This window comes from Melanerpes formicivorus, unplaced genomic scaffold (assembly GCF_026170545.1).
Source record: "Melanerpes formicivorus ecotype bairdi unplaced genomic scaffold, bMelFor1.0.p_v2 SCAF_3, whole genome shotgun sequence".
Lineage (NCBI taxonomy): Eukaryota > Metazoa > Chordata > Aves > Piciformes > Picidae > Melanerpes > Melanerpes formicivorus.
Window position 1 is genome coordinate 33,328,990 of NW_027142355.1, and position 22,797 is coordinate 33,351,786.

General features: G+C 41.9%; 1 protein-coding gene across 2 annotated transcripts in view; it reads right to left on the reverse strand.

The window, feature by feature from the left end:
- The window catches only part of YAF2 (YY1 associated factor 2), a 43,821-nt gene that overhangs the window by 9,733 nt on the left and 11,291 nt on the right, over positions 1–22,797 (reverse strand). For both annotated transcript variants that reach the window (XM_068170284.1, XM_068170281.1), the window contains one exon: positions 2,847–2,999. In XM_068170284.1, the coding sequence (XP_068026385.1) occupies positions 2,847–2,999 (153 nt within the window). The remainder of the gene's footprint in view (positions 1–2,846; positions 3,000–22,797) is intronic.

The following is a 22,797-nucleotide window of genomic DNA, read 5'->3' on the forward strand; positions in this document are numbered from 1 at the left end:
ATGAGTGATAGTAATCATCCAACTTTATTGTTCCACACTTCATTATTTGTAGTCTTATCTTATGCATAGTTAATTCTGTTCTAATTTAACACATACTATTGGTTTCTCTCTAAAAGGTTACATCATTGTTTTCACTACTCTGTGGAATTTTTCTACTCAGTCTAACTGCTCTTTTTCCCAGATCTCGCCTCCTCCTTATCTTGTTTGCCTCCCTTCTCAGGGGCAGCTTGACTTCAGCATACCAAGAAATCAGCACTTTCCCACAGCTCCTACTCCATTGGTATATTAATAACAGAAAATCCTTCAAGGCCTGAATTGCACAGGTGTTCCTGGGACCCATGTCCCCTCTTGCCTAATCCAAACCCCAACATCTGAGGAACACAAGACTGCTATGTGCAACATGTAACACGCAGGAAAACAACATACCATAAGCAGTTACGGTGGAGTGTTTCCTAGTATGTTTTATATTAAAGCAGCTGAACACAACATATTACCTTCTCCTAAGATTATTTAAAAGTTGACCTTATGAATAATGTAGTCATGCAGCAATAGGGATGTCTTGCACATGTGAAGGTTTTTACATTTAAAACTTAAGTTGTTCTTTATTGCGGCTAGAGAAAGTTGCAAATTTGATCCAGAGAAAGATCCATTTCTGCAGCAGCCTTAAGCAACAATTCTAAGTAGAGACTGATGTTCAATAATGAAAATGCTGGTGTCTGTTTTGAGCTCAACAGCACAAATAAAGTTAACTTCCAGCAGGTATTACTTCATTTAAAAACCCCTCACTAGGTCTGCTCATATACTATTTGACTGGACTTTGCATTGCACAGAGTAACTCTGGTATTCCTGGCACATTCTGGGATTTACATTATGCACAGAGCTGAGCACTGTACACTTTGTTAGGCTAAGTATCTTCATGCAATCTTTCAACTGTTTGATTTTCACAACAAAAAGAACAAAAGAACATTTTTTACTTATGTTTTGCCATCACTTTTTTGCTAGTGATGAGCATAAAGTACTTTCAGTTCACTGTTTTCCTTTGACTGCCATGAAAAACTGTCACCAGACAGACAATTGATACAAGTGGCTATGAACAGCATAGCTTTATGCATTTAACAGACTCCACAGCTTTTCACTACCTCAAGGTGCAATAAAGTATCAACATCGTGTTAGCAGGTGTGCTAACAGCAAAGCCCTAACCTTTACCCCATCATCTGACTTTGAAGTAGAACTGGCTCCCAATCACTTCAGCTGAAACACCTCATGCCTTTCCTGCACTAGAACAGAGAAAGGCATTCACATCTTGTTCCCCTGAGGCTGAAGTATCATGACTGAAGAATTGAAGAGCAAATGAAAATCTGCTGGTCTGTAACATGGGAATGGAGAGAAAAATTCAGCACTACCAGCCTGCATAAGTGCCATGCCTGGAGCTTATTAATTATATTGAGTGTACATGCAGGTTTCTAAAAATAATGTACAAGGCAAAGAGAGAAGGATATCCTTTTCCCAAAGGATACTGCAGAAATCTGTGTAAACTAAACCAAGCATTTTTTAGCTTGCTAGCCTACCAAGAAAATACATTCTGTGAAAAAATGAACTGTTGGAAGCATTGAAAAAAAAAAAAGTAGCCTAGTTATTTCAAATGGTAATTCCTCAGGAAAATCTTAATACTGGTGTTTCAGATTTTGCTTAAATATTCTCCCCCACTTCCTCACCTCACTTTGGCATTTTTAAAATGTACTACTGCAATTCAACCATCAATATGTCAATTTATAATATTTAATTAGCTTAACTAAAACTCACTTTGTTCATTCCAAATACTTCCTACCTTAAGCACTTCAGCTGCATGGGGCAAGCTAATAAATTTGAGATTAAAAAAAAATAATAATAAAATAAGATAGTATCTTAGTATCCTTAATCCTAATCATGACTTCAAAGACCATTCTTCCTTGACTCTCAATCTCCCCCTGGTCTCAACAATCTTATTCCAGGAACAGGAGAAGCATCTATACCTTCTCTGCATAACTTAATTCCAAAGGATCTTCCCTGGCTGGACTACTTTGGAGTGGGCTGGAATGTTTCCAAAAAAAACCAAACCAAAACAAATTAGTAGTTCCTCCCACATTTGATTAGACTGTAAGTCTTATATACAGATTATCTGGCAGAGCACTTTTTGCCACAATAAATTTATGCTTAGACGATGATGATTTAGGGACTAAAACCTGATGCTTTTGTTTTGTGGTCTGCGCCCTCCTGCCTGGTCTTACAGCAAGATCAAGGCCTTTGCAACTGCTTGTCTGTACTGCAAGATTTAATGTTCTCAGTTCTAACAGTTCAAGGTTTCTTTAAGCACCCCAGATGTAGCATAGAAATTTTTATCACTAGGTAATATACATGTCTTATGTCATCACATTAATTTATACCCTAGTGTGGCTTTTCAAAGTTTATTCCATGTTACTTTCCCACTCTTTTGCAGTCTGGTACTGGTTCTCTCTCTCTCTCAATGTGCATGAAATCTGATCACTCATGTCCCCTCTCTTTTCCACAGATAAGCATCAACTGTTTGCCTATTACAGTTTTGTGTGGCATGAGAAACATCTGTAACCTCTAACACAAATAAACAATCCTCCTCTATATTCAGATGTTTTCCATTTTCTGGTAAAAATCACAAGCTATAGGTTTTCTTCATATTTAATAAGGATCCTAAATCAAGGAAGCTTCACAAAAACACATTTAGCCTTATTGCTGAAAGAGTTTACCACAGAACTTACAAAGCAGTAAAATCAATGAACAACTTTTTTTTAGTTATGTGTTACCAATACTGCAGAAGTTTGTAGAAGTTTTACCTTGTTTTCTTATGACTGTTCTTTTTGCTTGTAGTCTCCTTTTCACTTTTTTCCTTTTCTACTTTGTCTTTTTTCTCTTTCTTTGATTGTGTAGGGGGCACAAATTGTTGTGGAACCTGTTGTGCAACCAGCTGAGAGACAGGTCGAGGTTTCCTGTGTGCACACATATACAGACATGCATAATGCTCAGACTTCATAAGCCTCAAGCTCTCCATACTATTAACAATCACCATGATAATAAACATTGCTACAACTTCTCTTGCTGCTAATACTTTGTTAAAATACCACATGAAATTTAAACCCATTACAGCCTTTTGTTTAACTTACTTGCATTATCAATGCATGAGCTGGTTGGTTGGTTGGTTTGTTTTGGGGGGGAGGGTGTTGTTTGTGGCTTGGTTGTTGTTTCTTTGGGGCTTGTGGGGCGGGGCGGGGTTGGTTGTTTGGGTTTTTGAAGGACTTAGAGACAAGGCTTTTTCATGTGCCCTTTTCTCCCAGAGAACACACAGACTTACACAGAGTGAAGTCAGAAGATGAAGCTTCCAGAGGGAATATTTTACCACCCACTCCCAGCCCCCTCCAATGACAAGGCAGTCTATTTTGAGTGTACTCCAGTACACAAGTATACAATCCATTCCACAAAAAGGAAAGAGCTGACCTTTCGGCTATCAGAGCTAAAGCCACTGTTGGCCTTAGAGAATAAAACTTCTTTTCAGCTCCAAAAAATTAATTGAGAGCAATGACAAACGCTGTTGTGTATCATTTTTATCAAGCTGTTCACTGGAAAAAATTATTCTTCACTATTAGCAAGATGTAGCTGTCAGCACATATATACTTCGAAAACTGGCAACAGAAACTTCTGACTGCATTCCATCAGCACACACAGCGCAGGTCTTGTTTTCTAGTTTTGATCCAAACTAAAAACCAGGGTGAGAAGAGGAACAGCAGGCAAAAGAACTTCAGTTTACTATTTTTATCATAGTATCATTCAGGGTTGGAAGGGACCACAAGGATCATCTAGTTCCAACCCCCCTGCCATGGGCAGGGACACCCCACACTACATCAGGCTGGACAGAGCCTCATCCAGCCTGCTCTTAAACACCTCCAGGGACGGGGCCTCGACCACCTTCCTGGACAACCCATTCCAGGGTTTCACCACTCTCATGGTGAAGAACCTCCTCCTCACATCTAGCCTGAATCTCCCCACCTCCAGCTTCATTCCATTCCCCCTAGTCCTATCACTACCTGAGATCCTGAGAAGTCCTTCCCCAGCCTTCCTGTAGGCCCCCTTCAGACACTGGAAGGCCACAATTAGGTGACCTCGGAGCCTTCTCTTCTGCAGACTGAACAGCCCCAACTCCTTCAGTCTGCCCTCATAGGAGAGGTGCTCCAGCCCTCTGATCATCCTCGTGGCCCTTCTCTGGACATGCTCCAGCACCTCCACATCCCTCTTGTAATAGGGGCTCCAGAACTGGACACAGTACTCCAGGTGGGGTCTCACCAGGGCTGAGTAGAGGGGGAGGATCACCTCCCTCGACCTGCTGGCCACACTTCTCCTGATGCAGCCCAGGATCTGATTGGCTTTGCGGGCTGCAAGTGCACATTGAGAGCTCCTGTTGAGCTTCTTGTCCACCAGCACCCCCAAGTCTCTCTCCTCAGGGCTGCTTTCCAGCCAGTCACTGCCCAGCCTGGATTTGTGCCTGGGATTGCCTCGACCCAGATGCAGGACCCTGCACTTGCTCTTATTGAACTTCATGAGGTTGGCCTGTGCCCACCTCTCCAGCCCGTCAAGGTCCCTCTGGATGGCCTCCCTTCCCTCCAGCATGTCTGCTGCACCACACAGCTTGGTGTCATCAGCAAACTTGCTGAGGGTGCACTCAATGCCACTGTCCATGTCACCCACAAAGATGTTGAACAAGACAGGTCCCAGGACTGATCCCTGAGGGACTCCGCTTGTCACTTCCGCTTGTCACATATTTTCTGAAACATTATTCTGCAATGGCTTCACTTTTAGAATAACTGTATTCCAGTAAAAAATAATGCCATTTGAAACAAAGTATTTAACTCTGTCCAATGCAAGTCTCTTTCTTTAAGATTTTGGAAGTTAGAAATTTCAGGTAACAACATATAAAAAGGAAGGTTCTGTGATTCTATTGAGACTCTGAAGATGTACATTTCTTCTCCAAAAGAGTGTTTACCCTATAAAATTCTTTGGTTCCATTACTTGGGTGGTGTTGATGGGTCTTAGAAAGAGCACAAATTATATGCACCGTGGTACTCCAAAAATACAAAGCAGTTATTAAAGCAACAGAAGCTATCAGCTTCTCAACCCACAGGATCACACTACTGACACTTCTTGCTTAGGTTATGAGTAAATTAACAAAAGCAGAAATATCAAGGCAGCTCTCATTAGCAAGTTATATTTTTAGTAAGTATTGCAATAGTTCATGTTACAGAATGAAAGCCAAGTTAGAAGAATGCATAAAGCGCGGGGAAAGGCAGTTAATATAAACCATCTGAATTTTCACGACCCTTCACAGCAAGTTCTTAATGAATTAAAGTAAAAATAGAAACTACTAATAATGTCAACACAATAGAAGTTTGGGGTGAAAACTAGACTACCACATACCCACTCATGAACTAAGTTCACACTATCTCATGGAGAGCTCAAGATCAGCCACAGATCACTTAGTGAAAACTACCTAAGTTATATTAATTGACAAATACATGACTGTTTCTTTTTTTTCCAAGAGAGCACTGTAACTAGGACCTTGGAAAAACACAGAGTATAGGGACTTTAAAAATCACTGAAATGACAAAATGGACTCCAATTGTTTACATTAACAGAGTACATAGGGCATTTTTAAGAAAACTTGTCTCAAAACTGGTTTGACCTTTCATCATAGTAGTTCATAAAGCAAGAACAACCAAGATGTAATTGATGAAGGAGCTTCTCATTTCAGGTGGAAAACATTTGTGATATATAAACAAAACTAATAATCGGTCTTGAAGATTGCTTCAGGAGATATGGATACGGGAAGTTAATATTTCTGGTGACAGCCAAGTAACAATCTTGTCATTACTACATAGTGACCTGAGAGAATCACCTGACACGTTACTATGAAGAAATGTCAACTTATCAACATGGAATTAATTATTTCCCAGGGCTGTGGACAACACCATGACCATGGAAACTTGTTAAAAAGGGACAGAAAGGGAAAAACAAATAGCCAACTATTTGAGGAGCACTCAATTTGCAACAATTTCAATTCCTGAGGGCAAACTAGATAACTCCTATTAGACCACAGCAGGGAAATTACAATTGGAACTATGTCTTAGGTTTAGAACTTCTTTCTCTAGCACCATAAAACAAAGAAGACTGACAAAAAATACTTTTGCCACAAGGAACAGAAGTCAGTCAAGACAAAAAAACCCCATAGAGAAATTATGTTTGGGAAGATGCAGTGCAAATTAGTCAAGAGGTTCTTTGTGGTCTTGCTGTGACAAGGAATTCTATTTGGTCATTTCATTCCTATCAATTAAGCATCCATCTTTTTGTTGTCAATTATTTCTACAGCTATCAGTTATACCTATGTTCCAAATGTTATTACCTGCATTCTCAGTTACAGATTTCTTAAATGAGGCATGCAATGTTTTTATATTAAAACACTGATAAAAATAGTTAATATAATTCAAATCTCTAAGAGTGCCTTTCAAGTGTTAATTATTCTTTTTTCCTCCTTTTAGGTACTCGAAAAACAGCTACTAAATTGTAACCAAGCACTCTGCAAGTCACGCCGGCTTCAGGAGACAACTTTAGTACTCATGTAGCTTTAACCTGAGAGATTTAGCGGTAGCTGAATCATGTCATTCAAGGATGAAGTAATTCATACAGGGAAGGCTCCCTCACATGAGATAAGTGTAGAAAAAAACACCCTGTTGCTGTACAGAAAATTGATTTTGATGAGTTGCCAAAATGCAACTTTTTAAATCACTGGTTTTCTAAACCAGTTAAAGACTCCTTGTCTTGGATGCTACAGATTAAGCCAATACAGAGCGTGTAAACATTACCATAAACATATTAATGAAAAAGAAGGCAATTTGCTTTTTGAGCATATTCAAGAGCACCCAGGCAAATTGGTGTTTAGAAAGAAGCTCTATAAACTCCTGCATTATAATTACAAGCATTTTTGCCTTTACCACGGGAAAAGACTTTACAACTGAACAAGAGAGGCAGAAACACTTATAAATACAATACACATTGCCTGGTGAGGCCCTCAAAACTTTGCCTTTTTTATCTAATAATAACCTCAGTCACTTTAAGTGGAACATTGATCAAGAGAGGCATACACTATTACAAAAGAGAAAAGCTATCAATTCCTTCCAACAGAGGTGAACTTAACAGTGGAAACCCTGCGTACTGCAGCCATACCAATAAACTGATTTACTGAGGTTCCAAGAGGTCACTAAACCTCACAGCTCAAAATATCATGCCTTGATTCTACCACTCAATTTTGCTTTTCAGCAGTGCTATCTTTCTATGGCATTAGCCACACTTCTACCTCCATTTTTGTTCCAAATGCATCCATTATGGTTCTGATAATTATCAAACTCCCAACACTGATTTCAAGACCCTTTATATTAATACGTACTTCATAATCAATTTTATCAAAATAAGGCCACTAAAATTTTGGGGGGCTTATTAAAAAGCCAACAGACTAATATAAACACTCAAAGATACAGTTTTTTGCCTTCTCTACAATTATGATTAATGCTTAATGACAATGATGTCATCAGTTTATTCTTGCTGTAGCATACAACTGCATTCATTGCATTTTGCAGGATTTCTCTAGCTGGTGGTTTAGAGGGTGTATTTTTAGAGATTGGCCTATGCAGATTTTGTTTGCAGCAACTCCTTCAACACTGATGCTCTCAAAGGAAAAATATTTAATACTGAGAAAGAAAAGAAACCCCAAACCTTTATAGCACAGCAATTTATGTGCCTAAAGATGAAAAACACTAATTTAAGAAGACACACAGTACACAAAATCAAATTATATTTGGAGCTTTTGATCTGAGTAATTTCCCTCTTGCACAGCTCAAGACAATACCTTCCTGCTCATAAAGAACTTTGGACATCTTACAGAAGTTCACTCTGCCTTAATTTCCTTCACCTGGTATTCACCAGTAATCTATATTAAAAAAAATTCTCACCATCATTTTCACTTGGTCTCATTACAACAAAGTGGGTCCACTTGGAAAACACAGATAAGCAAACAAATCCGTGCTAATAACCAACACATGCAGCAGAAGTACAGCAAGCTCTCCACCACCTGAGCTATGCATTGAACACACAGACAACCAAACTGGCTTAATGCTGAGGAACCACTGAGTCTGGTTGAATTTGTTTAATTTATACAGAGCACAACTATATTTACACAGTGTTGCTTCCACAAACATCACAAGTCCATCAAACAGTCTAATGTCTCCTGCACTACTCAGAATACAAGCTGAAATTCTGACAAACCTGAGCTATTTATCTGTCAAACATGCTCTAGGGTGTGTCTGCTAGAGTCTGGAAACAAAGGGCATAATGTAGACAACTCTGACAGTTTTTCCATGAATTAACCCCAAGTCTACCTACATCTTAAAAGAGGCCTCTGTCACCACGATGCACTTCATGTGTGCAGGGTTCGAAGGAGATTCATTCTTTGGTCCTGCATATCCTGAACATACAGAACAAGACTGCAGAGCAGCACACAGGAAATATGGCTGCTGAGAAGCACAGCACAGAGACATCAACAACCCAACAGAGCAGCCAACGTCTTAGCTTTGATTCATTGTGGGTCATGATGGACTTGGGCTGGTCCACACAGAGCCAGTACCCACATTCTTCCAGTATTCACAGATGTCAGAACATATCTTACACTCTTCTGTACACTGTGCTGTAATTGAACCTCAGTGTCCAATACAGACACCTTTCCAACCTGTTGTGGGAGAAATGTATTGTCATCTACAACATGCAGCTTACAGAGTTCAGATATTCTGAAGATGACATACTCAAAGGCACACTCATTTGAAGCTAGATCTCCTCTGCTTTGTGTATTTTACCACTGCCAAAGTATTAAGATTACAACCTCCCAGTCTTAATAGAAATTAAGAAAACACTGTCACCTCAGCTTTCACTCAAGCTGAATCCAGAATAATACCTGCCAAGCAGAGCTTCCATTCTTTCCTTCCCTTTCTTCTTCTCAAGCCCACCCACTTCCCAGCTTCAATTCAGACAGAGTCCTTGCTGGAGGCTTATCTGTGTGGAGTGGCAAATTCCTTGTCATGTAAAGCAGGTGCCCCACACAACAAATCTGAAGACTAACCACCTGTTAAGTCAGATATCTAAGATTGCTATTGAATAAACCTTTATTAGAATAAACCAGACCAGGTTGGAAGAGACCTTCAAGATCACCTCATCCAACCCATCAACCAATCCAACCCACCCAAACAGCTAACCCATGGCACCAAGTACCCCATCAAGTCTCCTCCTGAACACCTCCAATGATGGCGACTCCACCACCTCCCTGGGCAGCCCATTCCAATGGGCAATCACTCTCTCTGTATAGAACCTCTTCCTAATATCCAACCTGAACCTCCCCTGGTGCAGCCTGAGACTGTGTCCTCTTGTTCTGGTACTGGCTGCCTGGAAGAAGAGACCATCATCTGCCTGTCTACAACCTCCCTTCAGGTAGTTGTAGAGAGTGATAAGGTCACCCCTGAGTCTCCTCTTCTCCAGGCTGAGCAACCCCAGCTCCCTCAGTCTCTCCTCATAGGGCTTGTTTTCCAAACCCCTCACCAACTTTGTTGCTCTTCACTGGACTCGTTCCAGCAAGTCAACATCCTTCCTAAACTGAGGGTCCTTGGTCACTCTACTTACCACACTTCCTCAATAACTAGAGCAACAGTCTAGTTCAGTTTTAATTACCTATCCAACAAGATGATACAATTCTGTATTCAAATTCCTTTCAATCCCTAGTTTCCTATAAAATTATAAACATCTTGCCCCCATCTCTAAAACTACCTGAAAGGAAGTTGTAGTGAGATGGGGGTTGGTCTCTTCTCACTAGCATCAGGGATAGGACAAAAGGAAATAGTCTGAAACTGTGCCAGGGGAGGTTTAGATTGGATAATAGGGAAAATTTCTTTATAGTAAGAATGGTCAGGCACTGTAACAGGCTGTCCAGGGAGGCAGTGGACTCACTGTCCCTGGAGATGTTCAAGAAATGTCTGGACATGGCATTTTGGGTTGTGATTTTATGGTCATGCTGGTGTTAGGTCAATGGTTGGTCTCAACAATCTGAAGAGGTCTTTTCCAAACAAAACAACTCTATGACCCTAGAAATCAGGAAGAAATTGCTGTGAAACACTATTTCTACATCGGGATGTTATGTTGTAGCTGCCCAATATAGTATCAATCAATTTTTGGTTCACAGCCTCCAGTTTCTCTTCAAGATACCAATAAACTACCTTTTGAATGACAGGATTCAATAAACAGATAAGATGTTCATACTACCAAACAGAACAGATAACTGTTATATACCAGGAATCATGTATTCATCAGGACAGTTCAAGCTTTCAGACTCATCAGCAATATCTTCTCTCCTATCGTATTTTCATCCCCAGAGAAGACCAGCACCTGAGCAAACCAAAGCCTATGGTATTTCTTCAACATTTTTCCACTTGCTTTTATGAAGAACTCTACACAGTATCCCACATAGTCCATAACTTTTATTTGGCACATGAAGTCTTTCCTCCACTGTAAGAGATCATCACTTCTTTAAAAAAAAAAAGTTTCAGAGACTTGAAGAGGTTTTATTCAAAGGCTTCCCTAATCCTTCAGCAGTACCATTTATCTCAACTTCTCTTCCCTGCAGGGAGACACTGACCTTTTGTTCAAGACAGCAGAATCATCCCTCAAGAGAGGTTAGAAATATCTGGAACAAAAACCTCACCAATTCTGTCTTGCCCTTGGTCACAGAATCCTTTCCTCAAAAATGAAAAAAATCCACACTGCTCTTTAAACACAAAGCATTCTTTCCTTGCAGGCAATGCAGGAGAACAGAATAAATGCTACCAAGCTAACGGAAATTCCCAAATCCTTTTTGCTTTAAGGCCTTCACTGCACAGGACTCAAGCAATGAGACCAGCGCGTTTTGAAACATCAACTTCATTCATACTTCTGCAATCTGCCCTGTCCCAGCAGCAAGGTATTGCAGAAGTCATTCTTTGGAAACCAATAATGTAGTCAGTCAGCATCCTGATTTCACTCTCCAGGGTTTTTCCAAGAATCATGACGACTGTAATTGCCAAAAGGTTTTACAAGCAGTAACTTAATACATTTACACATGTCATCTTTGGCCAAACTTGTGAAGTTTATTGCTAAAACACAGGATGAGTAAGTATAGAAAGCAGCCTTTTCCAACGCCACAGTGGTTTTTTGTGATGTCTCTTTGGGAAAGTCTTGGGGTTTATTCTAACAGCTGCATTATAAGCACACAGTATGCTGACGCACTATGGATTAAACCCAGAACACTTGTCACAGTTCTAAGGTAGTAGAAACTCTAAAATCAAAGTTGGGTATTTTCAATCAAGTACCTTCAGGCAAAGCAAAATGCAAAAGTTCAGTCAGCTTCTAGGAAAGAAAATACCTAGCATTAATCACTAGGCACCAAAGTCAGTGAACTCACTGAACCACTGCAAGTTTTCCTGTATTCCACCACCTTCTTCATTTACTACTTATGGACAACTGCCTAAAATCTCCAGCCTCTCCAGAGGTGGAGGGTGGGATTTTAGGGTGGCTTTAATAAGTTTCTTTCATCCCTTATTTACCATTTGCATTGATAGGTGGTTATGACAGCTGAGTCACCGGAGTAGGCTTAGTCCAGGATTTAAACTAAAACACAGTTTGGAAACTAAATACTGTATTTAACTTCATTTTCCTTCCACAACTCTTTCTAAATGTATAAAATGGCAGAAATGCTCAGGCAAGAAGGATCTGAGAACAGAAAGGAGAATCTACTCTGCCTTGGACTTCTTTCTACAATCTTTTTTTCTTCCCCACCCCCCTCCTTTTTATGAAATGACAGAAGATAGAACAGAAGAGATCATCGTGTCCAACCTATCATCCAACACCACCCAACCAACTAAACCATGCAACCAAGCACCCCATCAAGTCTCCTCCTGAACACCTCCAGTGATGGTGACTCCACCACCTCCTCAGGCAGCCCATTCCAATGGGCAATCACTCTCTCTGTGTAAAACTTCCTCCTAACCTCCAGCCTAAACCTCCCCTGGCACAGCCTGAGACTGTGTCCTCTTGTTCTGGTACTGTAATTTATCAGGTACCAGCAATCTTCTAAACTGAACCTTTCCCCTCTCCTAAGAAAAAGCACAACTGCCTTTGACAATGCCAATGTCCCACACAGCACCATCCCAAAATTAAAATGTTTTTAATTTGCAACTCCAAAGGGAAAAAAAACCCAAAACCAAAAAAAGAGGTCATTGTAATCACACCCAAAGTTCTCATTTCTCCTTATTTACAGCCTTTAGCAGCCATTCTGTCACAGGGAGATGGTTTTATTATTACTCTAGGCTCAAACCCCAGGTTTTTTTTTCACAACTACATATTCCAAAGAACAACTGCAAAGACATAAAGGGAAGATTCTGGCTTATTTAATAAGATATTTCATTTTCCCCTGTAACAAGCAGCAATTCTCGTTGAGGCCATAAAGTGGACAGGAAGAAAACAAGCAAAGGGAATTCTTTACCACTGTGTTATTTATAACTTTGTCCCAGAGAGGATCATCTTGGTGTGGGAGAGAAACCCTGATGCTTTATCACTCCGTGTGCCAATGCAGATATGGAAATTAAGCCATCTCCCAGCAGATGAACATAGCACTAATAAGGATACTGCTGGAATTGTCTGGGAGAAGCCTCTGGAGGCAAAAGACTGTAGAATTAACCACTTTGTTATTAAGGTTCTCTCTCTTCAAATGGATGATGAGATTGTGACCGTTGGAGTGAGTGATTAGCACAGATCAATTTGGTGGCCCCGGCTGAATAAAAGTGGCTGAAACCAGGAAAATGTATTAACTGTCATCTTCATTAAAATAGTTTATTGCTGGCCTCTCCCCAGTGTGGGGTAATTAATCAGCTTTGAAGGAGACCCAGGGATCATTTTGCAATGAGCATAGAAAGTGGTGGAAGCCTCATCCCTGGAGGTTTTTAAGGCCAGGCTGGATGTGGCTCTGGGCAACCTGATGTAGTGTGAGGAATCCTTGCTCACGGCAGGGGGGTTGGAACTGGATGATCCTTGAGGTCCTTTCCAACCCTGGCAATTCTGTGGTTATATGAAAAAGAAACCTTTCCAAAATTACACCCTTCTGACAGGCATAAGGAAATTCATTGACAAACTTTTCTTTCATTTATCTCCAAGTATATTGCTTGCTTCTTTTGACAGCCCTGTTGTCTTGAATATATAGAATATGTCCCAGAGACTTACAGAAATGCAATAACCATGGGTAAGCTGACACGCAGTCATCAGCGATGGACCCTCTTAAGCCACTGCAAATGCTCAGTAACTTTGGACAGAAAGCAATTTTACTGTGGAGCCTTCCCACAGGCATTTCTGACAACAAGGTGATTCACAGAAATGTTATGTTACCATAACAAGTCAGACAGCAATAAAGACACTTTCCAAAATGACTGCCAAATGCAAGGGGAAAATTGAAGGGGCTCTCAAATTCAAAACAAGTACCTTCCCAACCTTCTATTACAGTAAATATGTGATACTTCAAAGACCAATCATCTCTATTTTTCAAAATCCATTTAGAATAGAATAAACCAGGTTGGAAGAGACCTTCAAGATCATCATATCCAACCTATCATCCAACACCACCCGACCAACTAAACCATGCAACCAAGCACCCTGTCAAGTCTCCTCCTGAACACCTCCAGTGATGGCAACCCCACCACCTCCTCAGGCAGCCCATTCCATTCTCTGTGTAAAGCTTCCTCCTGACCTCCAGCCTGAACCTCTCCTGGCGCAGCTTGAGACTGTGTCCTCTTGTTCTGGTGCTGGCTGCCTGGGAGAAGAGACCAACCTCTGCCTGTCTACAATCCCCCTTCAGGTAGTTGTAGACAGCAATAAGGTCACCCCTGAGTCTCCTCTTCTCCAGGCTAAGCAGCCCCAGCTCCCTCAGCCTCTCCTCATAGGGCTTGTGTTCCAAGCCCCTAGTATTCTTATTTTATATCTTACTAGTTTTCCCCTGAACTATACTCTTCTATACTATCCCCAGTACCAAAACATCTGATTTTTGAGCTATTCAACCATGCCAGATGGTTCAGGCATCAAATACAGGTTTACACTGGCTAAAAGACTGATAATGCTGCTAGATACCTGAAAATACCATAGAACTTACAGTAACAGAGACATTAGGTTCTAAAACTACTGTTAGCATGACACAAGCAATTTCTGCTTTAATTGTAGCTTGTTGTCCTTCCTCCTCTTGGGATGTCTGTTTTCGTTCTGAAATACAAACTTTCAGAAGCCACTATTGATCTTTTACAGGCTGGTGTTGCACCAAATTTATAGTTTTTACATTGTATCAAACCTAGTAAACCTGTGTTTACCTAGAAGTTACCAGAGATTTACACTGCTATGAAAAAAGAGACTGTACTGCTCTCTCTCTAGAGCCCCAGACTTGCCACCCATCTCTATTTACTACAGAATCACAGAATGTTAGAGATTGGAAGGGACCTCAAAAGATCATCCAGCCTAACCCCATTGCCAGAGCAGGATCACCTATACCAGATCACATAGGAACACATCCAGGTGGGTTTTGAGTATCTCCAGAGATGGGGCTCTTGTGTGTTTCTAAATGAGCTAAGATACTCAGTGACTTTTTCAAATGGAATTCTAATTTCAACCATGTACTAGCACTCCTCAACCACCAGCTTTTGCTATTCCCTCATAGAATCAATAAGGTTGGAAGAGACCTCAAAGATCATCAAATCCAACCTGTCACCCAACACCTCATGACTACTAAACCATGGCACCAAGTGCCACGTCCAATCCCCTCTTGAACACCTCCAGGGATGACTCTACCACCTCCCTGGGCAGCACATTCCAATACCTAACAACTCTCTCTGGGAAGAACTTTCTCCTCACCTCGAGTCTAAACCTCCCCTGGTGCAGCTTGAGACTGTGTCCCCTTGTTCTGGTGCTGGTTGCCTGGGAGAAGAGACCAACCACCTCCTGGCTACAACCACCCTTCAGGTAGTTGTAGACAGCAATAAGGTCTCCCCGAGCCTCCTCTTCTCCAGGCTAAACAACCCCAGCTCCCTCAGCCTCTCCTTGTAGGGCTTGTGCTCAAGGCCCCTCACCAGCCTCGCTGCCCTTCTCTGGACATGTTCAAGTGTCTCAATGTCCTTCCTAAATTGAGGGGCTCAGAACTGGACACAGTACGCTCAAGCTAGCGACGCTTTCAGAAATGCCTTCTTAACATGCCAGACATTTTCCCAGCATTCAATTACTTTTTAAATCTGGAAGCAAATTTAATTCTTGTGACAGGGGGTAGACTGTAAGTCTTTAGTTGTCTGTATTTTGTAGTGCATTGCTACTGGAAAGAAGAGTAATCCTTGATATAGGAGGACTGATCTTGCAATTAATTAAATTTAGTCATCTCCTTCATATAGCATCAACCTTTATGCAGAAAATAGCAGGATGAGGGCCATTTCCAATGATGATGATTTTTTTTTAATGCGTTAACTGTTTGCTAAGAGCAAAGATGTATTTTACTTAATAGCATCATTTTAGTACTGTACCTTGAATATAAGGCTATATTTCAGTTATCTGTACATGGAAATGCATGCTGCTACGATACACAATATTCTGTACCACTCCTTTGCTTCTTCATTTTTTTATTATATATATTCCTCACCTGCAGACAACACAAACAAAGCCAACTTCATGATGAGTATGGCTGTCTCATCCATGAAATCATATAGTATAGAACAGACCAGACCAGATTGGAAAAGACCTTTGAGATTGAGTCCAACCTATTATGCAACACTATCTAATCAACTAAACCATGGCACCAACCACCCCATCCAGTCTCTCCCTAAACACTTCCAATGATCGTGACTCCACCACCTCCCTGGGCAGCCCATTCCAATGGGCAATCACTCTTTCTGTGAAGAATTTCTTCCTAACATCCAGCCTAAACCTCCCCTGGTGCAGCCTGAGACTGTGTCCTCTTGTTCTGGTGCTGGTTGCCTGGGAGAAGAGACCAACCCCCACTTGGCTACAACCTGCCTTCAGGTAGTTGTAGACAGCAATAAGGTCCCCCCAAGCCTCCTCTTCTCTAGGCTAAGCAACCCCAGCTCCCTCAGCCTCTCCTCATAGGGCTTGTGCTCCAAACTCCTCACCAGCTTCATTGCCCTTCTTCTAGACACATTCCAGCAACTCAACATCCTTCCTAAATTGCAGGGTCCAGAACTGGACACAAGACTCAAGGTGTGGCCTAACCAGTGCTGAGTCCAGGGGCAGAATGACTTCCCTGCTCCTGCTGGCCACACTATTCCTGATACAGGCCACATAAAATCTTACCATTTGATACCTGATAAGTTTCATAAATATCTCTTCATAGGTATCACTTGGCTGGATAATTTCATAAAGCTTTTAAAAGATTCTCATACATTGGCTAGTCTAAAATTCTGCAAAACTACATTAAGAACAATTGAAACCATTTACAATACTTCTGCAAGTGTTTTCAGAGTAAATTTGCAAGACAGCATCACAGAATGTTAGGGGTTAGAAGCAACCTCAAAAGATCATCTAGCCCAACCTCCCTGCAAGAACAGGATCACCTAGAGTAGGTCATGCAGGAACACATTCAGGTGGGTTTTGAATGTCTCCAGAGAAGGAGACCACATAACCTCCCTGGACAGCCTGTTCCAGTGCTCTGTCACCCTCAGTGATAGTTTTCCCTTATGTTTACATGGAACCTCCTCTGCTCCAGCTTGCACCCATTGCCTATCATTGGACATCACTGAGAAGAACCTGGTTCTGTCCTCTCACCACTTGCCCTGCATGGATTTATAAACATTAATGGGCTCACTCCTCAGTCTCCTCCAAGCTAGAGATCCAGTTCCTTCAGCTTTTCCTCATAATGGAAATGTTTCTAATGCATTAGCTCACCAAGAAAAAAAACAACCAACCACATCTCTTTGTTTGAAAGAGCTGCATATCTAATGAACCTACAGACCACCCTGCTCAACACTTCTTGGACTCACCAACAAAACCAAAAAGACAAACTCCTGTAAAGCTAATATTAGAGTAAGCACTTGTTAGCTTCTTAAATAATTAACAATGCAGAGGGACCTCGACCGACTGGACAGATGGGCAGAGTCCAATGGAATGGCATTTAACAAGTCCAAGTGCCGAGTGCTGCACGTTGGCCACAGCAACCCCATGCAGAGCTACAGGCTGGGGTCAGAGTGGCTGGAGAGCTCCCAAACAGAGAGGGACCTGGGGGTGCTGATCGACAGCCACCTGAACATGAGCCAGCAGTGTGCCCAAGTGGCCAAGAAGGCCAATGGCATCCTGGCCTGCATTAGGAATAGTGTGGCCAGCAGGAGCAGGGAGGTCATTGTGCCCCTGTACTCTGCTTTGGTTAGGCCACACCTTGAGTACTGTGTCCAGTTCTGGGCCACTCAGTTTAAGAAGGACATCGAAACACTTGAACATGTCCAGAAAAGGGCAACAAGGCTGGGGAGAGGCCTTGAGCACAGCCCTGTGAGGAGAGGCTGAGGCAGCTTGGATTGTTTAGCCTGGAGAAGAGGAGGCTCAGGGGTGACCTCATTACTCTCTACAACTACCTGAAAGGTGGTTGTAGCCAGGAAGGGGTTGGTCTCTTCTCCCAGGCAACCAGCACCAGAACAAGGGGACACAGTCTCAGGCTGCGCCAGGGCAGGTTTAGACTCAAAGTGAGGAGAAAGTTCCTCATCGAGCGAGTCGTTCATCATTGGAATGGGCTGCCCAGGGAGGTGGTGGAGTCACCATCCCTGGAGGCGTTCAAGAGGAGATTGGACGTGGCACTTGGTGCCATGGTCTAGTCATGAGGTCTGTGGTGACAGGTTGGACTCGATGATCCTCAAGGTCTCTTCCAACCTTGGTTATACTGTGTAATTTCATTTCAAGTAACTCAGTTAAGAATATACCATTGTGAACTAAACAAAACTACTGAAAGAAATAATGTTAGCCTTAACTAAACCCCAGCAGAAATCTTGCTATGCTGATCTTTGCATCATCCATGTCTTTTAGAAGTCTGAACAGAATGGAGTTAATGCCCTAAAATCTTGTGGGGAACATAGTTGAATCATTCAAATCTTACTCTGTTCTTTCATTACTAGACTTGATCATTTCCCAGTACAAATGTACAGGCTTTAAATATCTTATAATTTATTTGAAGATCATTTTCCACTCATGTCTATCCTAAATATTAATATCTTGAGAAGCTAATAGAAATCTGATACCCACAGTAATACTCTAATCTTCATTTTTCTAGTTCAGTCATTACCAAAACCTCAAGAAAAGCTTATCCGTGAATACTTTCTACTTCATCATCGTATTATTGCTAGTCCCTACTCGAATCTCCTTCAGCACATGTCCTCATTTCTCTGAGGTCCACATTCTCACACGGTAATTAGAACTAAAAATAAAAAGATCTTCCTAATCTCCAAAGCAAGCTGATGCACACGAGGACTCAGTTGGAAAGATGCACGATTTTACAGTCAACAGCTCTTTAAACAATCAGACAAAAAGCAGCATACAAAAAAGTGGGTTTAAGTAGCCTAAGTGAAAGATCACTCCTGTAACATATTGTTAGGAGAACATTTTCACTGAGGTATGACTGTTTTGAGAAATTCTTAATAGCATTTATTTCAGTAACTTCTACAGGGTACAGATATAGCTTACTATTGTAGTGATATTATTGTAGGGTGCATTTTCTGTGGGTTTTCAGAAAGTCATTAATGGTGCAAAATTTTAACTGTAACTTTGTAATAGAGCATACCTGTGACCTGCCCTATGATCTCCAGAGGAAAAAAATCAGCAGCTTTGAAATGTGACTTTTCTAGGATGTAGATTTAGACGACAGGTACAACTACCTGAGGGGTGGTTGTGGCCGGGAAGGGGTTGGTCTCTTCTCCCAGGCAACCAGCACCAGAACAAGGGGACACAGTCTCAAGCTGCGCCAGGGGAGATTTAGACTCGAGGTGAGGAGGAAGTTCTTCACCAAGCGAGTCATTCATCATTGGAACGGGCTGCCCAGGGAGGTGGTGGAGTCACCGTCCCTGGAGGCGTTCAAGAGGAGATTGGACGTGGCACTTGGTGCCATGGTCTAGTCATGGGGTCTGTGTTGATAGGTTGGATGTGGGTGATCATCGAGGTCCTTTCCAACCTAGGTTATACTGTGATAGTGTGACTGAAAAATATTTCATTCTGGAGCCTTTCTAATTCAGTTTCTGCAACAAGCAACACAGTAGCTTGAAGCAGAAATTACTATGAAAATAACTTTCCTCCCAGCCACTACACAATTATTTTTAATGCAGTTACATCCCTTCCCCAACTTTTATATACTGATAAAGAGCTACCTTATAAACATCAAGTAATTAACATTCCTACTTCCTCAGGCACATCTCTCTTTTTCAGAAGTCTTCCTGCAAAGCAGGTTACAATGGTCCTAATGATTTCTGCAGCGATGCCCTTTCCCAAGCCTCTTCTCCCTCCCACTGTAAATGGCTTCAATAATAGCAAACGTAAGCAGCTTCACCCAAGTAGAAGAAAAAATTAAACTCAGCTATCCTAAGCTTTCATGTTTTGAGTTGACTTCTGCCTGCTAAAAGCTTAACTTAAAAAAAATCCCTAACAATTGCTTTGAAGTCTAGGAATCCATGAAAAATATTGGAAGGTTGAGGCCTGTATTTATATAGGCATTTAAGTAGTATTGATGGCTGTAAATAAAATAAATGGAATAAAATTGAGTTTAACCTTATAATCTTGTTATCATGGCTAACAAATGCACAGGAGAAGAATTTTCTAAGAATCAATAAATTGTCGCTTAAGTTCTTTATGATAGGGAAAGAAATCAACAGAACCCAGACACACACATTTGTTAAGTCACTGCAGTTACTGTCCTTGAGTAATAAAGCAGACAGTCAACAATCAGTTTGACACATAGTGAATGGCAGAATCCTATTAAACTTCAAGTGAGAAGGCAAATGTTTAAGCCTACCATTTTAGGCCATTCATTCCATTTTATGCACAAGTCTGTATTGTCAAGGTGCAAGCATGTGCAATCTGTCTGGACACAAGCCAAGGGGGAAATTCCCTATCTTTACCCTATCAACTTCCCCATCTATTTTACTGATTTTTCTTCATGCCTTAAAAAGGCAATGAGTTTTTCAAGGACTGGTTTGACAGTAAACATTTAAAGCATTAAATATTTTTTCAAGCTTCAACAGCAGAGGACTCTTTTTGTCAAATCAAAACACTCATTCCCCAAATAATGAGGGAATTGTCACACATCTCTAAACACAAAGCACACAGCAGTTTTTAATATATCCTTCCACATATTTACAGATTAGTAGCTACAATGTTTTCAGACTTCATTTTATTCCATCAGGCAATTTTTTCAACTAGCTTAGCAAAATTTACATTTTTAATCACCTTTCTGGTTTAATGGACTATGACATTTACTGCACAAGCTCTTTGTGCAGCATGAGCCTCTAGGTTCTGCCAAAATTCCAGAGAAACAATATCCCAGGAAAAATAAACCTTCTTTATCATCTCCACTAAAAAACACAGCACAAACATTTGTTCAATTACCATTGCTGATTTTTGTCATCAAGCACAATCAGACCACAAACTACCACCTAAGATAAAAGAGGGGGGGCAGGGGGAAGTGGTGGTGGGAACTCATTTCTGCATAAGCACATTAGGGATATTATTTAAGGCAAACAATCATCAGGAACATTGTTTATACTAAGTAGTATTGCAAACACTAACAAATTATATCTTGCAAACTCTGGCCTACACAAAAGCTAGCAGTTCATAGTATCATTCAGGGTTGGAAGGGACCACAAGGATCATCTAGTTCCAACCCCCCTGCCATGGGCAGGGACACCCCACACTGGATCAGCCGGGCCAGAGCCTCAGCCAGCCTGGGCTTAAACACCTCCAGGGACAGGGCCCCAAATACCTCCCTGGACAACCCATTCCAGGGTTTCACCATTCTCATGGTGAAGAACCTCCTCCTCACATCCAGCCTGAATCTCCCTACCTCTAGCTTCATTCCATTCCCCCTAGTCCTATCACTACCTGACATCCTGAGAAGTCCCTCCCCAGCCTTCCTGTAGGCCCCCTTCAGAGACTGGAAGGCCACAATTAGGTCACCTCAGAGCCTTCTCTTCTGCAGACTGAACAGCCCCAACTCCTTCAGTCTGTCCTCATAGGAGAGGTGCTCCAGCCCTCTGATCATCCTCGTGGCCCTTCTCTGGACACCTTCCAGCACCTCCACATCCCTCTTGTAATAGGGGCTCCAGAACTGGACGCAGTACTCCAGGTGGGGTCTCACCAGAGCTGAGTAGAGGGGGAGGATCACCTCCCTCGACCTGCTGGCCACACTTCTCCTGATGCAGCCCAGGATCTGATTGGCTTTGTGGGCTGCAAGTGCACATTGAGAGCTCATGCTGAGCTTTTTGTCCACCAGCAACCCCAAGTCTCTCTCCTCAGGGCGGCCTTCCAGCCAGTTACTGCCCAGCCTGTATTTGTGCCTGGGATTGCCTTGACCCAGATGCAGGACCCTGCTCTTGCTCTAGTTCCTGTAATGATGTCACTCCTGGTTTTGAGCAGCTGATGCCACATTATGAAAAGCAAAAAAATTATTTCTTATTAGCAGTTCTTGTCGTGGAAGTACAACAGTTGCTGGCAATTAAATCAAATCACTAGCAGGAAAAGCAATCTTTGCATTCTGACACAGATCAGCTCACCCTGCCTCAGTCATCAGTACTCTATTAAGCTATTCATAGAATCGAAACTATCAGATTAAACTGTGTTTAGCTTGCCGTGTCACATGAACACGCTCACACTAATCGCCACACAAAGCCATCTTGCGAGAAGCGAGTCTTTATTTCTACACTGAAGCGGTTCACGATTAAACGCATCTTCAACGCCAGTAATTTAGGTGGTTACCCAAAATTGTTTGTTTCACTGCCATCACTTCTGTCACATCCTGGAGTGCCAACAGTACATGACACAGCCTCTGCAAATAACACAACTGAAGAATTATGACGGTGCAAACAATGGAGCTAGTGGTAAGGGGAATCATACCACAGAACTATGTGTATATTGCAGAGTAATAACACAATCTCTGCACATTCTATATGTGTATTTCATAGTATCATAGTATCATTCAGGGTTGGAAGGGACCACAAGGAACATCTAGTTCCAACCCCCCCGCCATGGGCAGGGATACCCCACACTAGATCAGGCTGCCCAGAGCCTCAGCCAGCCTGGGCTTAAACACCTCCAGGGATGGGGCCTCAACCACCTCCCTGGACAACCCATTCCAGGGTTTCACCACTCTCATGGTGAAGAACTTCCTCCTCACATCTAGCCTGAATCTCCCCACCTCCAGCTTCATTCCATTCCCCCTAGTCCTATCACTACCTGAGATCCTGAGAAGTCCTTCCCCAGCCTTCCTGTAGGCCCCCTTCAGATACTGGAAGGCCACAATTAGGTCACCTTGGAGACTTCTCTTCTGCAGACTGAACAGCCCCAACTCCTTCAGTCTGTCCTCATAGGAGAGGTGCTCCAGCCCTCTGATCATCCTTGTGG